This window comes from Trichosurus vulpecula, chromosome 7 (genome assembly GCF_011100635.1).
Source record: "Trichosurus vulpecula isolate mTriVul1 chromosome 7, mTriVul1.pri, whole genome shotgun sequence".
Lineage (NCBI taxonomy): Eukaryota > Metazoa > Chordata > Mammalia > Diprotodontia > Phalangeridae > Trichosurus > Trichosurus vulpecula.
Genome location: NC_050579.1, coordinates 111,477,552 through 111,504,543, shown reverse-complemented (window position 1 = coordinate 111,504,543; position 26,992 = coordinate 111,477,552). Strand labels below are relative to the sequence as shown.

Genomic DNA, 26,992 nt, shown 5'->3' with positions numbered 1-26,992 from the left:
TTTCATGGTTAGGGAATGTGCATTCGCCAGTAAGAAGGGGAAAATCAAGCAGCATTATTAATAATTACTCACCATTTGGGGACACATGGGTAGCACAGTGGATAGAGTGCTGGACCTGGAGTTAGGGAGACTGAATTTCCTGAGTTCAAATTTGGCCTCAGACATTTATTAGCTGTGTGACCCTGGGCAAGTCACTTAACTCTGTTTGCCTCAGTTTCCTCATATTTAAAATGAGCTGGAGAAGGAAATAGCAAACCACTCCAGTATCTTTGCCAAGAAAATCCCAAATGGGGTCAAAAAGAGCTAGACACAGCTAAAAAACTGACTGAACAACAACAGTAACAACTCACCATTTGACTTACTGGAATTTTATATTTTTTGGATTAATTCATTTGCATTATTCCAGGACACCAGAAGATAAAATCTGTAAAAATTAAACAATTTTGAATACTGGGTTTGGAATCATGGTATTGACATTCCAATTTTAGACTTACTGTTATCTGTGTGGCCTAGGAAAAGTTATTCAATGCTTCCTCATCTATAAAAGAAGGAAATTGGATTACATGTACATGCAAAAGGTAGAAATTTATTATGCAGATAATACACATCCATCTGTGATTCAGAATACATAGTGGATCATTTCTAGGGGGAGATAGATGGTATGGTGGATAGAGTGCTAGACTTGGCTTTAGGAAGATCTGAGTTTGAATCCTGCCTCAGAGACTTACCAACAAAAGTTTGTAAATTATGGATAAATCACTTAACCTTTCTCAGTCTCAATTTCCTCATTTGCAAAATGAGTATAATAATATGGCCTAATTTTGCTGTGAGGATCAAATGAGATGATACTTTATAAAGCACTTTGCAAAGGTAGTGCTATAGAAATGCTATTTACAACCAGTATTGAAATGTATTTACCTGTGAAATATATTATAATGCAACTCTTTCAAAATTGTATTTTTGGGAAAAATTCTGACAATAATAAATAAGCACCCAGCATAGCTACAAGCCAAAAAACCATATTATTTGGATGTTATTTGCATCAATGAAGATGCACCTTTGTATAATTCATTCTTCTTCAAAGTGCCTTTAAAACTTTGACTCATCAAAACAATTATGACGTAATTGTCTCCCAATAGTGGCAAAGAAATAGACATTCAGTATTGTTACTGAACCAAAACCAGAAAGGGTCATAGGACTCAAAGGCAGATCATCTTCAAATCTATGATTATATCTCCAGAATTACAGGGAATTACAGAAAGTGAAAATACTTTCTTAATGTGCCAATCAGTTAAAAGTCTTTATTTCCATACTAGCCTGGAAAGTCTCTCTGATTATTGGCTTTTCTTTCCCCCCAATCTTGGGGGTTTTTCTGTCTTTCTCCTGTTTTCAATATTGACTCCTATCCCACCTAAAATTATAGGGTTCGAAGAGACTTTGCTTGACTAGATTAAATTTGATGTAGTCAGATAAGTATTTGTTAAAGTCCTACCGTTAGTTTATCTCTGTGCTCTAGAGAGACAGGAATACATCACATGGTACTTACCCTCAAGTTTTTTATTTTCCTATAGAGACTAGAATTAGAATGCTATAGAGGACAGAGTATTGGGTTTGACCTAAGGAAGACTTGGATTCCAATATCCTTTCAGATATAAATTGTGTGATCCTTAGCAAGACACTTAACAGCTTGGGTACTTCTATTTCCTCACTTGTAAAATAATGGTGCTGGACTCAATGGACTCTAATTCCAGCTCTAAATCTATGGTCCTGTGAAAAAGAGCATGAGAAGACAAAATTTAGAAATATAGGATATTTTAAAAATTAAAGATAATTTGAATTAATTTAACTTTGAGGGCTTTTCAAGAATTCAGTGACAAATATCAATCTTTACACCCTTGAGAAAATCAGAGACATCGAAGTATTGAAAAGATCAGGAATGACTTTCCTATAAAACCAACTCTGTACTCAAAATAACACCTTTAGGTCACAAGATTTCACTGCCTCCTACTTCAGATGAGTTATCAGCTGAAACCCGCTTTAAATGGAGACTATGAGGGTCACGCAGCTAGTAAGTATTTGAGGCAGGATTCTCACTCATGTCTTTGTAATTAGCTTCAAATCTAGTGCCTTCTCCACTCTCTTCTCCTTAGCTGGAAGGGGAAAATCAGAGTAAATGTGTTATAGATTTTTTAAAATTATTGATTAATTCAATACTGTGTATAGTTGTTAGGGGAGCTAAAACGCTAAATAAGCTATGTTTTTTATCCTCATGGTGTTCTCACATAAATAGACTTACAACACATACATAAATATGCAATACTTTTTTTGGCACAGATACATGCTTTTGTTGGTGTAGGGAACTCTCAGTGAGGAAACTCACTTTACCAGTAGTTAGAAACTGTTTTGCAACTTTTATTTTTGTTGTTGCTGGGTCTAGAGAGAAAATAGTGACTTGTTCAGGGTCACACAGTAAATATTGTTTCAAAAATGAGATGAAGTCAGGTTTTCTTGACTCTAAGATTGGCTTTGTGCATTATGCCTTTCATACAAAAATTATAATATAATTATAAATTCAACAACCCTATTTGCTTTGAGACAGCTACATTCTGTAGAGGTTAGAGTATTAGACCTGGACTCAGGAAGTCCTGAGTCCTGATCTTGCCTAAGACACATTAGCTGTGTGGACTGGGGCAAATAGCATCTGTCTGCCTCAATTTCCTCTTTTGTAAAAGGAGGATAATAATAGTACCTCCCTGCCTGGGTTGTTATGGAGATAAAATGACAATGTTTATAAAGTACTTAGAGTACTACATAATTGCTAGCTATTATAAACAAACATTTATTAAGTAATATATGCAAGGTGCTTTTCTAGGCAGTGGGGATACAAAGCCAAAGCCAAAGAAGTTTACATTCTATTGGATGAAATCCTGGTTCTCAGATAAGGAAATACGAGGTATTTTGAGGGGAGAGCAGTGACAATCAAGATAGAATATAACAGAATAAGTGAGATAGAAAGTGCTGTGCTGAGAAAAATCATGAGTGGTTAGAGAATACACATATACTTTGAAAGTCAATCAAGATACATGATGAAGAAGTCTAGTTTGTTTTTATTTAAAATGATCAGTGACCTGTGTAAACTAGTAGTATTTGGTTCAAATATTCCGTTTTTTAACTCTTCTTGATCCCATTTGGGGGGTTTTCTTGGCAAAGATACTGAAGTGGCTTGCCTTTTCCTTCTCCAGTTCATTTTACAGATGGACAAATTGAGGCAAACAGGTTAAGTGACTTGCCAGGGTCACACAGTTAATAAGTATCTGAGGCTGGATTTGAACTCAGATCTTCCTGACTCCAGGCTTGGCACTCTATTCACTGTGCTACCAAGATGCCCCTATTACATTGTAACTTTTCTAAATTCATCTGACATTTTATCATGCCAGGCCTACTCACGGCAAGCTGTGTCTCAGCCTTCTCTTTCTTGGGATTCTGTGTCATGCTGTGACTGATATAACTTCATATTAGTGAAAATCTTTGATTTTATTTCTTAGACTACATTTCTATACACAAACTCATTTGAAAGTAAAATTGGATTTCATCAAACTAAATGCTTATAAACTTATCAACTAGTTATTTTGAAAATAAATGATTGATGAAATTCCACCGACTGTTTTCCTCTCAAACCTAGATGAGTGTAGGTAGAGACACAGCCTTAGACTGTATAAAAATAGAACACATTCACAGAATGTTTAAAAGCTTCTCCAGTGCTTTCCTTATCACAACCCAACAGGAGTTAGAAAGACCAGAGTTCAAATCTGGTCTTAGACACTTAGACACTTACTAGCTCTGTGACCCTGGGCAAGTCACTTCACCCTGTTTGCCTCAGTTTCTTCATTTGGAGAAGAAAATGGCAAACCACTCCAGTATCTTTGTTAAGAAAACCCCAAATGGGGTTTCAAAGTCAGACACAACTGAAAGATGACCGAACAACAACAAACTTTCCAAGGTCACACGGTGACGAAGTCTTAGAGCCAGAACTTGAACTGAGACCTTTTCTGGTGCATACCAAAGGGTGCATACCCTTTCTACTACACTATACTGGCATGTGAGATTTAGTATGTTAGAACAGTTACATGTGTTATAGGAATAGTTCTCAGACAGATGATGAACCGTTCTGTACATTACAGAGAAGCGATAGATTTAAGGTGCAGAATGAGATATAATCTTTGTGTATAGCTATTGTGGGAATTTGTCCTGTTTGAGTATGAATGTTTATTACAAGAAAATTTGTTCTTCTTTCCTTTTCTCTCTTCTTCCTCTCCCCACAGAGCGGTGATGAGAGAGAAAATAGATTTCTTTAATTTAAAAAAAATAGAGGGGGACAGTGACCTGCAGATGTGAAATGTTTCATGCTTTTGTGCACTTTTAGATGAGGTCACTGAATTATTAATTTTATTTAACTGTTTTATTTTGTTACAAGAGACTTCTCAGAGTGGAGACAATCTGTAAATATATGTAAATACAAAACATTGATAAGACTGAAAGTAGCAAAAAATAAAAGAGCAGATCTTAGGCTAGAGACTAATTCCATTTTATTGATCCCCTCTAAAATTATATTCTTTATAGCAAGCCAGTTAAAAACATAGAATCATAGAATGGCAGAGCTATAAAGGTTCTTAGAAACAATATAGTCCAATCTCTGCATTTTACAGATAAATTAACTGAAGGTTTAAGTAATTTGCCCTTGGTTCATGGCATTGCTGGGATTAGAACCCTGTTCTTTTCCATTGTAGCTCTCTCACCAGCAGCAGAAAGTCTATCTAAGAAAAACAGTGTATACTTGATCCAACAAAATTAGGTAAACAGCAAAAAGCACACTGGTAACTAACAACATTATTCCTGCCAGAATTAACCAGCAGAAGGACCTACCTGCAGGTGATTCCGTGTTTGAACTGTCTCTCCAGGTGATATCACTAACTTGGTGTTAGGACCTAATTGCTTCCTTACTGCTATTTTGGGGCTTCCCAGGTGTTTCATTTTCCAAGTTTGAATTCAGCCCCATTATTGTGGGTGCTTGGCACCCATTCATTCATTCAATTCAATTCAACAAACAGTTGTTGAACAACCACAACATGGAGCCCTGGATGTAAGGCACCATGCTGGACACTGAGTCTGTCTACACTTACTCCAAAATTATAAAGATGTTTAAAATACTCCACTATTTGTCCTTGCAGAACTCTAACAGCCCTAGTAGAAAGAGGATTTCAGTTCAAATCTCTGACTCAGCTTCCTAACTGGATGACTTTTAGCAAGTGACTTCCCATATCTGAGCTTCATTTTCCTTATCTGTCAAATGAAGGAGTTTAGGTAGATAACCTTTAAGGCTCATTCTGGTTCTAAAGCCTATAATCCTTTGTAATACAACTTCACAATCACTATTCTACACCTTTCCTGATAAAACAAACCACTACAAACTTTACAGATGAATCAAGAACTGAGGGCTAGGAATATACAGGTTTCAGAGATTAAGAAATATTAATTGAGACAGACATAGAAGCCATGCTTTCCCAACAAAGATACACTCTGTGTCTGTTTTTGAGAATTTGGCAACAAACATACTTTCAAGTCACAGTCTGGGTCTATGGGTGGCTAGCCAAACAAGACAGTATGGTTTGCTGGGGCCAGAAAACAGGATCAATGTGGACTGCTCCCAGCTGTATTAATTATGCAACGATATATATTGATTCTTAAGAAATTCTATGGCTAACTGTGCTCACCACTTTGGCCATTCTGTGGTCTAATATTTGGTCTGGACATGGGCACACTCTGGAGAGGTGTAGGGGTTATTCTCTAGTTATAAAATATGGCCTTATTATTGAATCTAATTTATGCGTAGCATATATAATTGGAGAAGACAAAATTGTCTTATCTTTTGAAATTTAGTGACGTTCTCAAAGTACAAATAACCAACAATCAAATGCTGCTCTTTAATAATCAAAAGGACATTTTATAATTTCTTTTATTTAAGTTATTCATCATATTCTTAGACAATAAAACATCTGTGAAGTATTGAGGCTTTTCCAGATGAGGTTCCCTACCCAACTCTTCCTTACTAGACTGTAAATACTTGAAAGTGATAAATGACCCAAGACCTTAAAAACACACACACACACACACACACACACGCCTCTGAAATATTCTCCCATGCACTTATTTTCTTAGGGAACTAATTTATTCTTGTTTCCTGAATTCAAATCCATCACGTGGCTTTCCTTAGTCACATTTCGAGAATGTTTTCAAAGAGTTTATACTCATAGCACATGATCAAGGTTTCCTGGCATTTTAAAAGGGATCACAAAGCTACTTCATGGGCATACTCTAAAATTTTTCTTTTTAGAGTAAGAGATTTTTTATCTTTTCCTTGAGTAAACAATCATCCTTATTGTAGGATAATTATATAGGAATATGTAAGGGAAACCAAACTTAGGCACAAGACTTACTTGTGCTCCTGGTTAAAGAATTTAAAAGGGTCATATAATTAAAAAAAAGACCACTACGCAGGTAGTATCAGAAATGCCCTCTTAGATCATTGGTATTGGAAAGCAAGGCCAGTTTCAGGCCAGGACTGAGTGGAGTTTTGCTTTGTGTGGTATGGCTTGAAGAATGCTAACGAAATGATCCTGCTCCCCCAGAGCAATTGTACATGGTTTCATCCCTTTGACTAAAATCCTGCCATTTATGCCTTCTCAATTAAGCAATTCCTTCCCACTATCTTTTAATGTGTAAATATTCCTAAGAAGCCATCAAAAGTTTCTCAGGTCATTACCTCTATAACAGGACAGTATCCAGCACAACCAACAAGTTAGCAGAAGTGCCCTGTGCCTGTGATCCCCTACTACCAGACAGAGGCTGAGGCTGGCATATCTCTTGACTTGAGAGTTCTGAGCTATGGTAGGTTGGGAAGATCCAAGTTCGGCATCAATATGGTGAGCCTTCCAAGAATGGGGAATGTGGAAGTGGAGGGGAGGGGAAAGTGCCAGTATGTGAACTAGACCAGGTGAAGTCAAAGTTTCAGAGCTGGTCAGTAGTGGGATCAGGTCTGTGACTATATCCCGAACTTCCAGTCTGGCTGAGATGGTGAGCCCTAGTCTTTAAAAGCACTCTAGATTTTATATGCCTACATTTCATCAGAGAGGGGAAGAAATGCTGAAAATCAGGGGAGAGTACCAAAAGAGAATATGAAGACATTTCACCTACTTATGCATTGAAGACTGATGGCAATTCCAATGGAGGGATCCCAAAACTCTTCTGACAAATGGCAATATTCTAGCACATCATCACTTCAGTTTAGAGCTGAAAGAAACCTCAGAGATCTTCTAATCCAACTCCCTTATTGTGTGGATGAGGAAATTAAACTTAAGAGTGGGTAAGATGGGAGGGGCCAATTGGTTGGATTTGGAGTCCCAGACCTGGTGTCTATGTTCTTGTTTTTCCACTTACTAATAGTGAGATCATAGATAAGCCATTTCACTTCTCTGACACTCCATTTCTCCATGTCTAAAATGGGTACAACCTACCTATCCTAGTTATGCCACCCTAGCTACCTCATGGGATTGCTTGAGGGAAGTACTTTTTAAACCTTAAAATGACTTATTGACTGTTATCAGCATCCAGGGTGACCCATATAGTGGCAGAGTAGGATTAGAACTGAGGTCTCTTGACTTGTAGTCCTCTGTTTTTCTTGCTACATCATAGAATAGAAGTGTAATTTTTGTATAGCGTAAATATATAACAGACCTCTGCTTTGAAGAGGAATACACTCTTTCATTAGTATAACTTCAGTTATATTTGTTTAAAAATCAACCATATCACTTCATAATTATACTTTTTCTGAATATGTCTCTTGACTGTCATAAGCAAGAAATGCCATTTGTATTCAAAGGAGAGAAGGTTCACTTTAGGCAGGGATGTTCACCACTTCTTTCCCATAAACTCTTCAACGTCTTACAATCTGGCTTCTGACCTGACTATTCTACCTAATAAAGCTGTTCACATAAAGATGACTAGAGATCGATTGTTTTATTGCTATATCCATGTACCTTTTCTTTGTCCTCGTCCTCCTTAAAGAGCTGCGGTTTGAACTAAACTTTAAAGAAAGAGCGTGATTTATATAAACAAAGAGGAAGGTTAAAGACATTCCAGATTAGGGCAATAACACTTGTAAAGGCATGAGGGCAGGAAAATTTAAGGTAAGTTTTGAGGATAGTGAAATAGACTAATCTAGCTGGAATAGTTGGTTTATATAGGGGAGTATTTGGGAAAATAAATGGGAAAGACAGTTAAGGTTAGATTATGGAGGACCTCCGACAAGCTTCATCCTGTAGGAGATAAGGATTCATTAAAGATTTTTTCTATAATGAAAGGTAGTATTTTAGAAGAGTAACAAAATATACTTCAAATCAATTCAATACACATTTATTAAGTGCCTACTATGGGCCAAGCACTGTGCTAAGCACAGTGCATGTACAAAAGAGGCAAGAAACGGTCCCTGCCCTCAAGGAGCTTACAATCTAATGGCAAAGACAACATGCAAACAAATATATTCAAAACAAGCTATATACCAGATAAATAGGAAATAATTCACAAAGGGAAAGCACTGTAATTAAGAGGGGTTGGGGAAAGTTTCTTGAAGGCCAAGACAATATTTTATTTATCTTTGTTATCTCTTTCACTACTTAGACTAGGGCCTTCAATGCAGAATCAGTGTGTTTGTTAAATGAAAGAATGAATAATGCAACATAACTGAATCTGTGGTTTTCCTTATGCTAGCACACACAAACTGTTTTGACTGAATTTCCATAAAGAAATTAGTTGAGTCCAAATGGCTGAACTGTATTCTGGCTGAATTATTCACTTTTCAGCTGATTGTTTTGGCATCAAAACTTCCTCTCTCCCCAAGCTACCCCATCATTTCCTTCCCCTCTTCCCCAGGTAACATCTGATCATCTTACCCTGTCAGCAGATGAATCCAGCTGCTACTGTTTTGGGACAATTGATTTCTCTTATAACCTCTAGTCTACTTCTCAAAACTCCTCTACATCTTCACCCATACTTAACCCCCTCTACTTGTGCCTTGATCACATCCTCTCTCATCTCCCCTGGAAGCTTGCCCCATCGATCATTCTCTCCACATTTCATCTTCAGTCTCTCCACATCTATTGACTTCTTCCCCACTCCTGTGACTTATTTGTTTGCTTTCCAAGATATCCAGATCTACTGTCATCTTTAAAAAACAAACAAACAAAAAAATCTCCCTTAACTCTGCCATTTCCTCAGACTCTTATCATTCTTCCCTTTCCTTTCTAAGTTCCTAGAAAGAATAGCTTCTTGCCACCTGGGTCCTTTTAATAGTGTATCTTTATACCATTTTCTCTACCTTTGTCTTTCTTATGCCAGAGAGTTGGACTAATATGTTGGTTAACCCATTTGATCATCCTCTGAATTATTTTGAGCCTTCCATTTAAGTCCCATCTTGATGCTTCATCATAACATGGAGGTGATCCTGGATTTAGAAAGTCCACACTGGTGGAGTAAAAGCTCCGGTAGGTCTTACCAAAGCTGAAACTGCTTTCAGTAATGCTGAGCAATGGATTGGCATCAGAGAACTTTATATAAGTGGGGATACACTTATCACTAGGAGGCTGGCCACCAGGAGACCACCCACACCAATGGAATCATAGAGCTTTTGAGGTATTGAAGAGTAGTTTGAAGAAACAGAAAATGCTTTAGTCTCTTTTTAAAAAGAGAATTTAAGAATGATTCTGATTCATCAATGTATCCTTTTTTCCTTTACTTGATCCTTCTAGAATGCCTTTCTTTTTTTGCTTGAAGGATTATCAAGAAGAAAGCACTAGTTATTCCCACATATACTTAACATCTTTTCTATTTCAATTCAAAAAATACAATATGTGAAACAGAAACACCTGATATGCTATATTTCTTCAAATTCATATTCTTTAAAAGCATTTTTCCATAAAGCCTGAATACTTATTTACTTACTGTCAAATGAATTGGAGCACAAATGAATCTGAGCATTTAATTACTCCTTCAGTAGTAAAGGAGCCATTTCTAAAACATACTAATATTCTATTTTTTAAGTGTTCAGCTTTGCAGAATGCACATATGGAAGCACAGTTCAAACCTTAGAGGCTGTAATTTTCTCAATCCAGAAAATTATTGTTAATGTATTACAAATATACGGATGACTGCATCACTGAAGTCCTCCTGGTCAAATCTCATTCAGAGTTCACCTTACTAGGGTGACATTATCCAAAATGAGAAAAGACAAATAGAATTTATATCTGAGAAAATGTATTAATGTCTGAAGCCTTGATCCACTGTAGTATTGTGTTATGGCTTTAAGGCAAAAGTTTTCCTGAATTAGAAGGCACAATCTTTTCAATCTCCCTGGACTAAGCAGCAGATGACCAGTATCACCTTCTTAGGGGAACGACAAATTATCTTCTGCTCTTTCCCTCCTGAAGTCTAAAGATGGCTCTACAATGACTCCTTTCCATGTTTCTGCTCCTAGCTTCCTGGATCATTATGACTGTGGAATGGAAATCAAACAAATTCCTTTTAGCTTCAGGTATTTTCTGAAAAAACAAAACAACAAAACAAAAATAACAGCATTAACCACAACAACAAACCCCCAAATAATCTATCATTTGGAGAATCTTGGTGACACTATGATCTTAATTTTGATGAATGTTTCTGACTTCTCTTTATAAATTTTTATAGAAGGAACTGAAACCCAGCCCTGGCTATGTGGCTCCCCATTATGACTGTTTTGTATTTTGTTATTGACATAAGCCAGTAGGCTATGGAATGACCCCACACTTTTAATCATGTGCACAGAATGGATTGAATGAGAGTGAGCACACCAACATTTGTTCTTGTCTTTTTATAAGTTGGACACATTCTGTTCATCCAACAGAGTTCCCAGAGGGATGGTGATCTAACTCCAACTTTCACACAATGAGCTGTAACACCCAGAAACCTGTTGGGGGTGATGCCAGCCTGAGAGGTATTTGGATAAGTGTTTTTCACTCCACCGTTTTCATGTGACCTGGCTTACTCATGCTCAATTTAGTTATATCTTGACCTGAAAAAATACAGTCTAGATTTGCTTCTGTCTTCATTTGGTTTACCTTCTCTCTCTCTCTCTCTCACATACACACACACACACACACACACACACACACACATACACATACAGTTACACACACACACCCCACACACATACCTCTTTCTCTCCTTCCCATTCAATCTTCTCCCTGGTCCCTGTATCTTATTCCAAAAGGCATAGGAAATATCTTCTGGATGACTCCACATTTATTTACAATCTGCATTCCTTGGTTAGATTTTGTCTTATTGGAGGGAGAACAATCTGTTTGAGTAGCTGAAGATATACAGAGAACATCTATGAAAAGCAGCATATGTACTTCCTTTCCCTAACAACTCCACACCATTATTTATGTTTTGCTGTTTCATTAAGAAACATAGAATAGTAAAAGGAATAAGAATTCTCTTTTTTTCTCAGTCTTATCTCCCATCCCCCTTCCACAAATGACTGATTTTTATGCATGAGATAATGGATGAGCCTTGGGTGACCTGTTTTTTTCCCCCTTTTCTTCTTGCGGTAAAATTGTGTTGAAGAAAGAGGGCACTAGTGTACAGCCCATAGCCTATCCTTACCATCCGACTGGATTTGTGCTAAAGCTTCTGTAAACGGGAGAGGTGCCACTGTCTGCTTTGACCAAGGAAGAACAGCTCTGTCTCCCAGATTCAGGTAAGGCTCAAGTTTAAATCTACCAAATATGTCAAGGTTGATCTATAATATAGTAGATAAAAGCTGTCTCCATGTGGCAGGCACAATTCTAATCTCTCTAATTTTCTGCTTGGTACTAGATGCATGCTTATTTATTTTGGCCATGCAATCAGGGGAAGCTTTGAGACCCACTGGTTCCTTGGAATCATCTTCTTGCTCTCTCCTGCACCCGCTTCCCTCCTTTTCTTTATCTCCCCACTCCGATAACCCCTTTTATTTTCTACTTTCTCCTTGAGGATAAAGAGACCCAGCTAAGGATAGCAGTGGGAGCCAACTTCAGTTCCGCTTGCTACTGAGAGTCTGTGACTCTATCTCCAAATCATTCCCCACTCCCAGTCTCCCTAAATTGGTTCAAAGGGAGCAGGAGAAGCGTCAGTGAAACTGGGAAGAGAGAGGAAAGGTGATGGGATAAGGGTGTGTGTGTGTGTGTGTGTGTGTGTGTACACGCGTGTGTGTATGTGTGTGTGTGTGTGTGTACGCGCGGGCGCGCGCGCGGTTGTGTGTGTCCGTGCCGTTGCTGCTTTCTGGTGGTGGTGATGGGGGTGAAGAGCACAGGCGAGGACATTGAAGGAGAGGGGAAGTGCACAGGGTTAATTCATTGCCTGAGTCCTGGTGACTGCAGGCAAAAGGTTGAAGCTGCTCAGTGCGCTGTCCAGTGTTCTGAAAGCCTCGGTAGGGTGCCGCTCTCCCACCAATGAATGCAACAGGAAACTACTGCTTTCTCCCCCTTTTTAAACTCTGCTGAACACAATAGTCTCGACTAGGTATGTAAAAGATTCCCTGTGTCCCTTCTCTCAACTGCGCTAAACTATTTAATCTCTTCTAATCAGCCGAATCATCTTCACCTTTTCTTCCCTCAAAATCTAGTGAAAGGCTGGCTTCTCAAGAAAAGAAAAACCCAAAACACGATGACTTTCCCAGGCGTTGCCTTAGTAACTAATATGGATTTTCCCCAAGCTTAAATTTCACACTTGGATTTAATCTTTCATCCCTTTTTCTCCCTCAGTTCAAGAAGTTTATGTAAACGGTACATCCACCTCTCTCTTTGACCTTAAAAAAGTGCTTCAATTTACTTAGAAGAGTTTCCAAATTTTCTCTCCTGAAAAAGTTGGTTCTCTTGAAATCAGAATGAGAATAGGGAGGCGAACACAGCAACTAGTAGAAACTTCTGGATTAGACCATCTGGCAGGAAAAAGCAAAAACAAAGACAACACCTTGAAAACTTTTTTGTTTGTTTTTGTTTTGGCCAGCAGGAGACACAGAGTGAGAAGGTGAAGGTCAACCATGAGGCTAGATAGCTATGTCTATAAATCAGGCAAGATTGTAAGGAGCACTGGGGAGGAATAAAGATAACATTTTTCTAGCTGTCTTTGAGATGGCCTGTAAAATTTCCCTCTGGTTGATACTAACATTTTACCAAAATGAAAGGGCTGAGAAATGATTAACATTCACTGACCATTTCTTCTAATCATAGTATTTTTGTTTCTATTCTTACCACACCCCTCCCCCCTCTCTCCAGTAGGGTACAACTCCTGGCCACAATGACTCCAGCTGTGCCATTGATGCATTTACTTTGAGCCACCTCTGGAGAAGAAAGGCTCACATTTGTCTGAAAACGCCTCCAGTGAGTGGAGGTGGTGGTTGTGGAGGACGAGGAAGAAAAAGAGGAAGAGGAGGTGGGACAGAACTGTGGCTACTGCTGTATAGGAGACACTTAGGGAAGAGGTAAACAAGTGGAGAAAGAGAGGGAAACAAGAGACATCTCAGTATCCCCCACAATGTTCAGGAAAGAGGAGTCTATCAAATTGGTCACCTGGATGTGTATGGCATCATGCAATAAGATGGTTGGGATGTTGTTGGTGCTTTTCCCAGCCATCTTCTTGGAGATGACTCTTCTACCGAGGAGCCCTGGCAGGAATGTGTTGTTGGTTGGGGGCTCCTCTCAGCGATCAGTGGCTAGAATGGATGGGGATGTCATTATTGGAGCTCTCTTCTCTGTTCACCATCAGCCACCAGCAGAAAAGGTGCCTGAGAGGAAGTGTGGGGAGATAAGGGAGCAGTATGGTATCCAGAGAGTGGAGGCCATGTTTCACACATTGGATAAAATTAACTCTGATCCCATTCTGCTGCCCAACATCACTCTGGGCAGTGAGATTAGGGATTCCTGCTGGCATTCATCTGTTGCACTGGAGCAGAGTATTGAGTTCATTAGGGATTCTCTGATTTCTATTCGTGATGACAAGGATGGGACAAATCGATGCCTTCCTGACAACCAATCTCACCACCCTGGTCGGACTAAAAAGCCCATTGCAGGTGTGATTGGTCCTGGCTCCAGCTCGGTGGCCATACAAGTCCAGAACTTACTTCAGCTCTTTGACATCCCCCAGATTGCTTATTCAGCCACAAGCATTGACCTGAGTGACAAAACTTTGTACAAATATTTCTTGAGGGTAGTCCCTTCAGACACTTTGCAAGCCAGGGCTATGCTTGACATAGTCAAACGTTACAATTGGACCTATGTCTCCGCTGTCCACACAGAAGGTAGGGATTGAATTTGGAAAAGAAATGTACTGGGAATGCAAGGGCACTGATGGAATGTGGTCCAGAAATTGGTATCCAATCCCTTTCTTAATAGCTTTCTTGGATAAGACCTCTCCCTTTCTGATACACATTCACCTAGGGAGGCAGACAGGGCACAAACACTCCTTCCCTTCTCCTTTCATGAACTAAATATCATTTTCCTGTGGGGTAGTGGTTATTAAAAAGCAACTAAACTCTTTAAGCAATTATTCCTGCAGTGTGTAGAGTTATGTAACAAATCCTTGCCCTTTCTCTGTAGTTGTAGGGGTGGTTTGCAAGACATTGTTTCACTCTCAGATAATTAGCTAAAAATGACAAATCTGAAGGATGTCTTTTTCAAAAAGAAAACATTGATCCATGGATTGGACTTGAAAGCTTCAGTTGCCTTGAACAACTGAAGGTGTTTCCCTGCCCCCATAACCACTGTTCCCATGGCTCAAACTTATTTGGGTGTGTAGGAGTAAGACAGTCTTCTTAGTCAACCAGCCAGACACCTATGCTGCTAATTCTCATACCTTTCAAAATACCTCCTTAGAAGACTCTACATAAAGTGAAAAGTACTTTGCTGATGTAAATATTAGGGTATAATTAAAAATTTAAAAGGGAGATAATAATCAGAAGGTAACACATTTATTTTTTCCCTACAGAGACCTACAGGCTTGAATTAGCAAAATAATTGATTTTATTAGATATTTTTCTTACTCCATATGTCTCTGCCTATACACAATTATTGTAGGACAGATGTGGAAGGTATCTTAAAGATCATCTAGTCCAACCCCTTTCTTTTATAGATGAAGAGATTTGAGTCCACAAACACTAAATTAACCAAGTTTGGGATAGCACAATGCATATCCAGATATATAGAAATGAATATTTGGTAGATTGCTGGAATTTAATTTTTAAAATCAGACACTAGTAAAGAAATTAAATGATAATGGCATTATGTCTTTAAGTTATATAGGCCTAATGGTGGCTATATAATTATGAATGTAATACCAAGCAGTAGTAAATGTAAGTAAATTAAATTAATATATTGATTGGAGAAATCAACAAGTTTGATTAAATGGAGCACCTGTAAGGTAATTTTCAATAAAAATGAGTAACTCCATTTCTAATGGCACTAGTACTTTAACCATAAACATACACAGACAGTCTCTCCCCCCTCTTCACATGTAATTATAGGCAAATATGTATATATACATACACACACATACATATGTGTGTGTGATGATCTATGTTATTATTCAATATTTATGGAAGATACTTTGGGCTGCATTACTGTGACCTTTCACCAACTCATTTTTGTGAACCTTGACTTTAAAAAAACATAACTCTACATCTCATGTTTATCTGAGATGCCAATATCTAAGCCTCATCTTAAATATATGTCTTTTATACTCTTTTTTCATATTTTGCATAATTTCCTTTTTTCCTTAATTAAATAGTCCAAAAGCACATGTTACAAACATATATGCTATAGTTGAATAAAAGAAAACTTCCATAAAGGAAAATGGTAAAATCTAGGGTGAATGGAATTAGTCCTCTTCATTTAAATATTAAGTAGGCTGCTTTCCAGTGGGCATATCCATGGATCATTGATATTTGGAATTCTGTATTTTCTTACAGGGAAAAATTAAACTTTATTATTGTGGGCTAGTGTAATGTTTTCTATGTAACATTATTAGGATAATTTCTATTTGTTTTCAGGGAAGGGAATGAAAAATGAACTTTCTATTTGTTTCTCAGTGGAATCATTCTGTCAAAGAATGCCTATACTTGGGTGTTATGTGACACCTAGAATTATATGTTTGGAAAAATGACCTGGAACTAGGTCTGTTAATTTTGTTCAGAAAGGGCTGATATTAAATTTCCATTGTTGTTTGAGTTTGGGTTTACTTGGTGTCTTTCTGTTTGCTGACTTGTAATGCTAGGGATGACTTCTAAAAATAACTGCATTAACTATTTGAGACTGTGCTTTGTTAATAACTCTGTATCTTACTTGATGTGGCTTTTGTTTCACTGTGGAGAATTTATACCAATACTGCCATGCCCACATATATATATATGTGTGTGTGTGTGTGTGTGTGTGTGTGTGTGTGTGTGTATGTATGTATATGTATGTATATATAATATATATATATACACATAATTTCTTATTATTTCTCAAAGTTGTCCCTTCTTCTGCTTGACCTATCCAGCCCAGGAATTGAAATTGCCTTTATTTTCTTTTATTTGCAAAGAAGTAGAACATTCTCCTCTGTGTATGCTCCAGTTGCAAGGCCAATCTTTCCAAGGCACTTTTACTTTGTTATTCAGAGATCTACAGGAGATTAGAGAGAAGTATAGTTTCCTCAGTCACTGAGTCCTCCTAAATCCTTGTCTAGACTATGACATCTACTCTATAACGTCAATGGTGGCCTGTTTGAAAGCAATTAAAAGCACACATTAGTTTTATCTGTGTCACTCAAGGAAATTCACTGGTAATGTCTTTTGAATTTATGGGATATTAATAATCTCATTTATGGAATTTCTGGGATGCATCGATGGCCTCTTCTTTTTCCTCAGTCATTTAGTTCCCCAGATTCTTCTTCTATAATAGGTTTCTCTTCAATATTCTCTATTTTCATAAATCTGGAGAAAGTACCTAACAGCAAACAAATGCAGAGTTTAGTAATTAGCCTAGAGAAACAACTCCTTCCCTACCCCCATCCTAAGACTGATTGGTTCATTTTTAAAATCTCTGGGTGGGTTCTCTGAATACCTAAGATTTTTTAGTATTCTTTCTTTTCTTTTTTACTAATTACATTTCATCACAAAATTTGAAGTACTATGTACTATGTACATATACTATGTATATTAATTTCAATCTTACCTTTCTTTGCTGGCCTTTGTGATGCTCCTTTATTTGAATTATACTACCAGCTTCTAATCTAACCATGGTAGAGAACTATTAGCATAGATATGGCTTTCCCCGTAGCACTTCACCTATTTCTGAATAGAAATACATAATATGAGCTTGCAACTAACAATCTGGCTAATAATTTAAAATTATTTATAAAATGATAATGTAGCAAGAATAGGAAGAAAGCACTTTGAATTTCAACATTTCCTTTAAGTGAAATTTTATTTTTTTGAGATTTTTTTCAAGTGAATTTTAAATTTCATTTCATTTTTCAACTAATAAACATTTATTTTATCTTCTCACCTCCCAGTTTAAAAGAAAAGAAAAAGAAAACTCTTGTAACAAAAATGGATAGCCTAGAAAAACAAATTCTCATAGTTACCTATGTCCAAAAATATATATCTCATTCTATATCTTGAATCCAATCTTTCTCTCCCTGTCAGGAGGTTAGTAGTATAGCTCATTAGTCCTCTAGAACCATAGTTGCTCACTGCATTTATCAAAGATTATCATGTCTTTCAAAGTTATTTATCTTCACAAATTTTTTGTGATATAAATTATTTTTCTGTTTCTGCTTGCTTCACTCTGAATCATATAAACCTTTCCAGGTTTCTCTGAAAACCATTTCTTTCAACATTTCTTATAGCACAATAGTATTCCATCACCTTATTCTGCCATAATTTGTTATACAATAATTCTTAAGCATGTACTACGTACAAGGTACTAGGCCAGGTGCTGGGGCTATAAAGATGAAACAAGAGGTAGTAAGTAGAGTGGCACTAACACTGGACTTGGAGTCAGAACACTAAGGTTTCAGTTTTGATTCTGACACATACTAGCTGTCTGGCCATGGACAAATTACTTCTCTGTGTCCCAGAATTCTCACCTACAAAATGGGCATAATCATGCTTACACTACCTACCTTAAAGGGTTGTCATGAAGAAATCAATAGTTAAACATAATAGCATCAAATGAAATGCATTTATGGTATTAGTATTTGATTTTTCAGATGGATTTGGCTTATAGACCATTTTGGATGAGTACTTTACAATCGTCTCCTCCTGAAATAGGAACCTCTTGTTCATTCAATAACTATCTAGAAATACAACTTTCTGAAATGACATGAAAGGATCCATTTCCTAGTTGTTTGATTACTAATGTTATCACTTTATTATTAATTTAATTCAATAGCTCAGAAAATCTGATTTAAAATCATTGTAAACCCCTAGAGTGTATTGTCCAACCATATTAGAAATACTTTTCATTGGGATGGAATGTTCTCAATGAGTAGATTGTAATATTTTTATTAGTATTAATCATTATTATTGAAAACCTTGTGAGTAGGGTTGACTATATATTAAAATAATTTCAGATTATTTCCATCCTCTGCATACTAATTCAAAGCATGTAGTAGGATTGCAGAGAATGTTATTGATTGATTGAATATTGACTGAAGTATTTAAGGGACAGGTTGAATGATAGGCTAGACATGGAATCTGTGAGGCAAGGAAATGGCCATAGAGACTTTCATTCTACTCTGTAATAGGCTGCTCACCTGGAATTTAGACCTTTACAATATGCTAAACAGAGAATACTAAAATAGCCCATTTCTGTGGTGAATAGCTGAGCCAAGGACACTCTGTTCTATCTTTATGATGAAAAGCAGGTTTCACATCAAAAGGCAAATTCCTCATTTCAAAAGGTTGAAGACAACAATACTTAAAAATAATTTTGGCTGGTTATGCTGAAAGGCTTCTTTGGATCTGTAGCATTTTCATTAGATTATGAATAGATAATTTTTTTGCCTCTCATTGTTTTGTTTTGAGGTAGTCACTGATTGAACATTTATTGGCATCCTTGTGCATGCTTTCTGAAAGTGGTCTATATCAGTGGCATCGTTGTCAGTAAAACTAAACCTCACTTGTGCTGTGTGTTTTAAATGCTTGCACATAAAAACAAAATGAAATTCAGCAGCAACAATGAAATTTACTGACATCCACGTATGGATTGTATTTTATTTTATTTTCCTTCTCCACTGAAGTTCTATCTCTTCTCAGATGCTACTAGATGTTTGAGATTAAACATGTACTTCATTAAACCTAAAGATGTTAAAGGGGAAACACTTTCTATTTTAAACAATTTGACAAGCATTGATTAATGCTATTACACAGAACCATTTTTATTTATTAAACACATTTTGATCAATTTCATTTCTGAAAGTGGTTGTGCTTCTTACATCCATTTGAGGTTGGCCTTTTGTATATTTGTCCTCTATTCCATTTATCATAAATACTCTCCAACTACAGTTGTACTTTTTGTTATTAGGGCCCTCTTGATCCAATGTACAAATCCAATGTACAAAATATTGTAAGCTCTTGAGGGCAATGGCCATGTCCCATTGTCTTTCTGAAATATTCCTCTGCATACTGTAGACCCAATTTGTTCAGTTGAACTCAATTGAATCAATGGAATAGCTTTTGCCATATTTTTTTAAATCTCTGCAGACATTGCCATCTTATTAACACACTGTTTTTTAGACTCTTTCCTGTCTTTTACCAGAATGGAATCTCTGTATCTTGCACCTCAAGGTGCATATATTACTGGAGTCACACAGCTCTGCATAACAAATATAACATGCTTTCCTTACAAACATTTGCTTCCCTTCCAAGTAACCAATATCCTGACAACGTACGGAGCTGAACCTTTACAGAAAGGCTCAAACATCTCTAGCTTTCTTAGGCAGGACAACCACAACTCCTGAGTTGCAAAGACAAGTATGGTCCTAGTTAGAGCATGTGGTGTCCTTTAAAACAGGTCACCTGTATTTTGAGTCAACTTCAGGATGAATACGATTATTTTTCTTCATCGCTTAAGCATGTGTTCTTCAAGTAAGCAACTTAATTGCATACTAAGAGAGATCTTAAAAAGCTCACTCTAATAACTCCACACTCTCTTATCAGAATCATTCAAAACATATTTTGATAACGATAGGGTGAAATAACTACAGGGAACAATCACCTGCTCTTTTTTTTAACAACTTATCATTTATAGAAGGGGAAGGAGAACCTAAGAGTTTTCTGTCCCCTGGAAACCCTATACTGTGGTCCAACATCATGGGAATTTGCTTGAATTTCTTTGAAGTGATTTCTTTAATCATAGATGAGGAGAGACAGAGCTAGACCATTATGTGGTAGTTCATGTCTCAGGTATACAGGATTATTTAGACCAGTGGTTCCTAATCTTTTTGTGTCATGGACTCTTTTGGCAATCTAGGGAAGCCCATAGACTCCTTCTTAGAACCATGTTTTTAAAATTCAGCATTGAAGGAAAAACTAAATTTGTTAGAGATTAGTGAAAATAGATGTAATTTTTCCCATCCAATTTCTTTTCTCCCTCCTGCCCCCAGAACTAGAGGATTTGATATTAATATCTAGTGTCTCTAGGTCAAAGGTCAGGGGTAATGGAAGTTAAAGGAAAGAAGCAATTTGTTATTTTTCTGGCTGATGTTGAGTGCCAACATAACACTACTCCTTATGCCGAACTTTGTCTAACCAATGCATCCTAGAGATAGATATGTATGAGGTACAACAGTGGAAAGAATCCTAGACTTGGAGGCAGAATACCTATGTGACTGTAGGCAAGTTTCTTATTCTTTGTTTCCTCATATATAATGGAGAAAATATCAGAATAGCATCACCTAAGGTTGTTTTAAACAATTTATGTAGTTGCATGCTATGTTAAAGGTGTTGGCAAAAGTCGTTCTTCTTTACTCTGTTGCTAATCTGTAACCCACATCCTATTTATATGGTTGTGTGTGCTTGAGTTCAACAAACCAGCCCCCTAATCCCAGTAGATGATCCAGGCTGTTATGAGCAAAGTGCTCTGTAAACTGCAAAGTGCTATATAAATGTGAGTTATTACTCAATCTAATACTTTACTGATGGATAATCTGGGGTTGTTCATTATAGTGATTCAGTGTATTTTATCATTTGTATTTTGTGAAGGGCAGAATAAGAAAATCAATAGACAAATTGCTGATATAATGCTCAAGTAAAACTGCTTACCTTAAACTTCTAAACACAGGGTGGCAGAGAAAACTACTCACAAGAAACAAATAAAATTCGCTCTTTCTTTACGAATCGACACTCTTCCCCCCCACCCAATTTCATCCCTGTCAACAGAAAGTGCCTTTTTTATGAACACAAGTATTAATCTCAGTTCTCCCATTTCTTTCTGTCTGTATGATCTTGGGCAAGTACCTTAAGTTTCTGAACCTCAGTTTATATCATCTGTAAAATGAAGGAGTTGGACTAAGTGATCTCTAAGGAGATGTATGGTACAACAGAAAGGAGGCTATATTTGTTATCAAAGGATTTGCATTCAAATCTTGGCTGTTCTATTTTCTATCTATGGAGTCACCCCGGGCAAGTCACTCAAACGCTATGTGCCTCAGTTTCCACATCTGTAAAACAGGGTAGGCAGGTCAGAAATAGATGCCTTCTACTATCTCCTCCATGGAAAAAGTGAACTCAAGTTGTATGTGTCTGAGTAAAGGGTGGTTAATAACAGACAAGGGCACAATTTACAAATCTAGCCTAGGGAACACAAATACCTCACTCCAATTCTGCTCAAATATTATTTTATTGTTGAGACGGAGGCTGGAACTTTTGATAATCAAATCTATGCTGCTGCCTCTTCATAGAGGAGGTATGCATAGGAATTGCTATGATGTCAAATGTTATAAGAAAGAAAATGTTTCTGTGCATGTTAAAGACATCAAAACATATTATTTTTGTAGTAATAGAAAAGTTTCCTAATGCTAAGTATGAAGAAAGATTCAAATTCTGATCTGTAAAATGGGGATGATACATGTCATCCCTTTGACACAGGGTTGTTTTGAGGGTCAGATGTGGTAATTTATGTAAAGTGCTCTTTATACCCTAAATGGAGCAAGTAAAAAATTTCTGTGCCAATCAGCAGTGGGATTGCTCACATGAATAACCACTTTGCTTTTAATCTGGGCAACATAGGGAGAACTGGTCTTAAAACAAACTGAAACAAAAACCCACAGCCCTGGAGAAAGTCACTAGACTTGCTGATTGGTTACTTGGCAAATATATGCTGGTTATCCTTAACTGGGACTTCAATGCGTTACAGAAGTCTTTTCATTCATCTCTACTATATAACTCACAGGTATTCTTTCATACTGTTCTTTTCTTAAGCCTTCAGCTCTAATTCTTTCTTACTCTCAATCATTTCTTCTTTCTCCTCTAGTATCAAGAGAAATGTTAATTCTCTCCCTTTCCAAGGCTAACCTCTCTACCTGTATCTCAAATCTCCCACCCTTCTGTGTCTTGCTGAACCTAGCTCCATCAATCATCCCCTTGCTCTCATACGTTGTCAGGCCACTTCTGAATCTAAAAAGCGACTCAGGTCTCACCTTTTAAAAACCTCTTCCCTTGTCTCTACTACCCTTTTAAGCTGTCATTCTGTATTTATCCTACCCTTTGCTGATAAGCTTTTAGAAAGTGTAGTCTATACTGGTTGTTTTATTTCCTCACAACCAACTCACTAAAACCCACAGAATAGAAAGACAGAACTTTAGAGTTGGAAGAGGGATTTTCATGGCCATCCTGTCCAATCCCAGCCTGAAAGGAACCACCACATAGCCAATACAATGGCCATTTAGCCTATGCTAAAGACTTCCAATGATGAGGAACCCATTAGCTCCTTAGGCAGCCCATTTCGCTTTTGGATAGTTTTAATTATTCAGAAATTTTTCTTGATGTCAAGTTTAAAATTGCCTTCTGCCTTCCAATATCTACACATTGCTCTTGATTCTATCCTCTAGGGCCAAACAGAACATCTCCAATCTTTCTTCCATGTGATACTGCCAGGGAACTGGTTTAGGATTGAAGCAAGGCATTTTTGTGTCCCCGGCAATAGACCACAGGTGTCAGAGTCAGAACTAGAATCTTGATTTCCCAATTGCCATGGACATATTACTACTCCCACACTAATGAATTCTTTATGTGTAATTTTGGTCTTATCCACGACCTCCATACTTTTGCTCCTTCTGTCCCCTACATTTGAAATGTTCTCTTTCATATTCATTTGCTGAATTCTTACCTATACTTTAAATTCCAGTGCAAACGACAACTCCTTCTTGAAGTCTTCCCTGATCACTCCTCTGGGTAATGTGGTGGTAGTTATCTGTTATGTACTTCTCTGTGTAAGAGCACTGGTTTTGGAATCAGGAGACCTATGATTGAATCTTGGCTCTGATACTTATTAGCTGTGTGGCCATAGGACAGTCATTTAGATCTCATCAAGCCCCAATTTCCATATCTGCAAAAAATGAGGACAATTATGCCATAATGACCTAATTCACTAGATGATTGTGATAAAATTCTTTGTAAATCTTAAACTATGACATAAATAGGAGCCACAAGGAACTCATTATATATTATGATTATTGATGCATCTTATTTACATATTAAAATTGTAAACTATGAGGGCGGGGACTATGCCTTATTTAAACTCCAGAGGCTAGCATGAAACTTCTCCCAAATTAAAGGCAATAAATATTTGTTGAATTGAGTTGAGTTTAATTATTATACCTCTGCCATGTACAGAAAAATATGGTAGATATAATGGGAAAATACAAAAACTAGGAAGACAAAGGTCTGCATCCTAAGGAGCTTACTACTGGGCAGGGCAGGGGGGGGAAGACATAAAAATCATTATAACACAAAAGATGTACAAGGGCATTGAAGAGAGTAGAAAGCCTAAGATTTAGAATCAGGACATCTGTGTTTGAATAAATATTGTGCTATGAATTTATTTCAGACTAGGGGGTTGGAGAAGGCTCCCTGGAAGAAGTAGCATTTGAGATAGAGCTTGAAGGCTCTCAGCAGAGAAGCATTTTAACTGGTTAAGCACAGGAAGAGAAGGAAGGAAAGGGTAGGGGATTACAATTCCAAGCACAGGACACAGTGTAGACAAAGAGAGGGAGGTGGGAAAATATGTGATATGCAATTGGAACATTTAGTAGTATGGTTTGGCTGGAACATTTTAAAAGAGGATGCCTGTAGAGGACAACGAAATCTTTAATAATGCAATGTCAAGCATGGAATACCTGGGTGGATAAGAGGTTCTGGGGTAGAGGGCCCTTCTAGGGTTCTATAGATCATACTCTATTCTACTTAGGTTAATTAGGTTATCTCTATCCCTTAACCCTGAATCTCAATTCCAGTATTTTCCTGACTTCTTTAGTTTTGTCTCTTTTCCCCAGGATGCTGCTTCAGAGATTTTGCTTCTGGACAGACTTGGTCACTCACTCTGGCCCTTAGCCCCTGGCTCTGGTAGAGTTGGCTTTCTCCATCCCTTTTTGATATAAAAGTCTGATTGCCCATCATATTTTCCTCAGCAAGCTCCAAGAATAAAGATAATGGTTGTATTTATAAGCTTCTTGAACCAAAGCCTCATGCAGATTAGCCATTCCCAAAATGGGTATTGATTTAGCTAGAGAAAGGGATTTGATTTTGATGGAATGTTAAGAAATGTGAACCGAGGGAGTTAACAATTGTAACCATGGATTTGGATTGATGTTCAGGTATGTTATAAAGAAGACAGTGATATACTGGCAGCATCAATGAACTAGTAGTTGGAATTTTTCTAAACCCACTCATACTCATTGTATTGCTGGTATTAAAGGTTATGGGAAAATGGTTCATGTACCCAGTATATATGGAAAGCACTTTTACCTCAGCTCACAGAGCAAGGAAATTGATAAACAGCATTTTACTCCTTTTCCTTTTATTAAGTTTTCTCAGTAATCAGTGAGAAACTTAGATTTTTTGCCACCTGAAGTTGAAGTTGTATGAGTCAGATTAGCTGAAAGATTCACTTGCTTTTTCATATCTTCTAAAGAAAGTGATTATGTTTGCAGTTCATGTTGGTAACAAAGAATCAGTGATTTCAGTATTCCTTGGAATTGTTGTACTTAGAGCCATGTTATATACACAACAGAGTAGAAGAGTAGGCTTTTGGAGGAAAAGGAATAATAGCTAATGACAGCTAGCATTTATATAAATCCCATTTTGTGCCAGGCACTATGCTAAGTACTTTGCAAATTTTATCTCATTTGGAGACCACAGAATCATAGAAATTCAGAGCTGGAAAGGTCCTCAGAGGCTTCTTTCTGCAATCCTTAACTGTTCAACCTGCTACAATCCAATCACCAAGAGGTTGTCCTGCTTTTGTCTGAAGAATTCCAGTGAAGGGCAGCCCACTGCCTCCAGAGGCAGCCCAGTCTGCTTTGGGATAGCTGCAATGCTTAGAAGTTCTCCCTTATATCAAGCCTAAATCTGCCTCTCTATAACTTCTACTATTTGGTTCTGGTTGTGTCCTGTGGGCTCAAGATAAATAAGTCTAATCCTTCTCATGGCAGCCCTTCAATATGCATAAGCCCTTACATTTTCTCTTCTCCAAGCTATATATTCTTGCTTTTTTCAATGAGCCCTCGTATGACAAAATCTCAAAGCTCTTCACCAACATGGTTGTCCTCCTTTGGGCATTCCATATCAATGTCTTTTCTAAAATGTGGCACCTAGAACTGAATACAATATTGCAGATGTGGTGTAGTACGACTTTAGCCTCCTTCATTTTCTATACTATGCTTTTCTTAATTCAGTTTAGGTATTCTCAGCTGCCAAAATATACTGTTGATCCTTGTAAAACCTGTCTACTAAAAACCCTAGATTCTTTTTCAGATAAAATGCTATCTAACCAGCCTTCCCTCTTTTATAATGCTGATTTTGAATCCAAGTATAAGATTTATTAAACTTCATCTTATTCATTTTGACTTAGTGTTCTAACCTGTTTTTTTGTGTGCGTCTTGACTCTTATCTATTATATTAGCTATCCTTCCTAATTTGTGGCATTTGCAAATTTGATGGCATGCATTTACCCTGTTTATTGCAGAAAAAGTTCAACAACATAAGATCAAACAGAGATCCCTGAGGTATTTCACTAGAATTCTTCCAAATTGACATTGTACCATTAATTGAAAATACTTTTGTAGTACAGATGGCAAACAAGACTATAAGGTCATAAATTTAGAGCTGGAGACCAGCTTCTCTATTTTATTTATGAAGACATTGAGGGCTAGAGATGTTAAGTGCCTTGCCCAGGATCAGAGAACTAATAAATGTGAGATCTGAATACAGATCTTCCTTGTTCCAAGGCTAGCTCTCTATCCTTTATAGTAGCTATTCTCAAACTTTTTAGTCTCAGGACCCCTTTATACTAATAAAAAGTATAGAGAACCCTCAAAGTGCTTTTGTTTATGTGGGTTATAGCTATAGATATTTACTGTATTAGAAATGAAAACTTATTAGTATTATTATGGAAATAGTTTTGGTGTTATGGACCCTCTAAAATGATCTTGGGGAACACTAAAGGGATCCCCCAGACCACACTGAGAACCACTGCATTATACCACACGGAGAATTGTAATGGAATATATAGATAACATTTTTGGTCTTGGAATCTTCATCAGCAATAAAAGTAATTATTGTTTGTACATCATGAATAAAATTATTCAGATGGATCATTAGTATCTA

At 37.2% G+C, this 26,992-nt stretch overlaps 1 protein-coding gene across 2 annotated transcripts in view; it reads left to right on the top strand.

Moving 5' to 3' along the window:
- The first annotated feature begins 13,707 nt into the window (after window positions 1–13,707).
- GRM1 (glutamate metabotropic receptor 1) overlaps window positions 13,708–26,992 on the top strand; it is a 434,859-nt gene continuing 421,574 nt past the window's right edge. The window contains exon 1 of one of the 2 annotated variants that reach the window (XM_036769302.1): window positions 13,708–14,425. In XM_036769302.1, the coding sequence (XP_036625197.1) occupies window positions 13,708–14,425 (718 nt within the window). The remainder of the gene's footprint in view (window positions 14,426–26,992) is intronic. The other variant, XM_036769303.1, reaches the window with a different exon arrangement.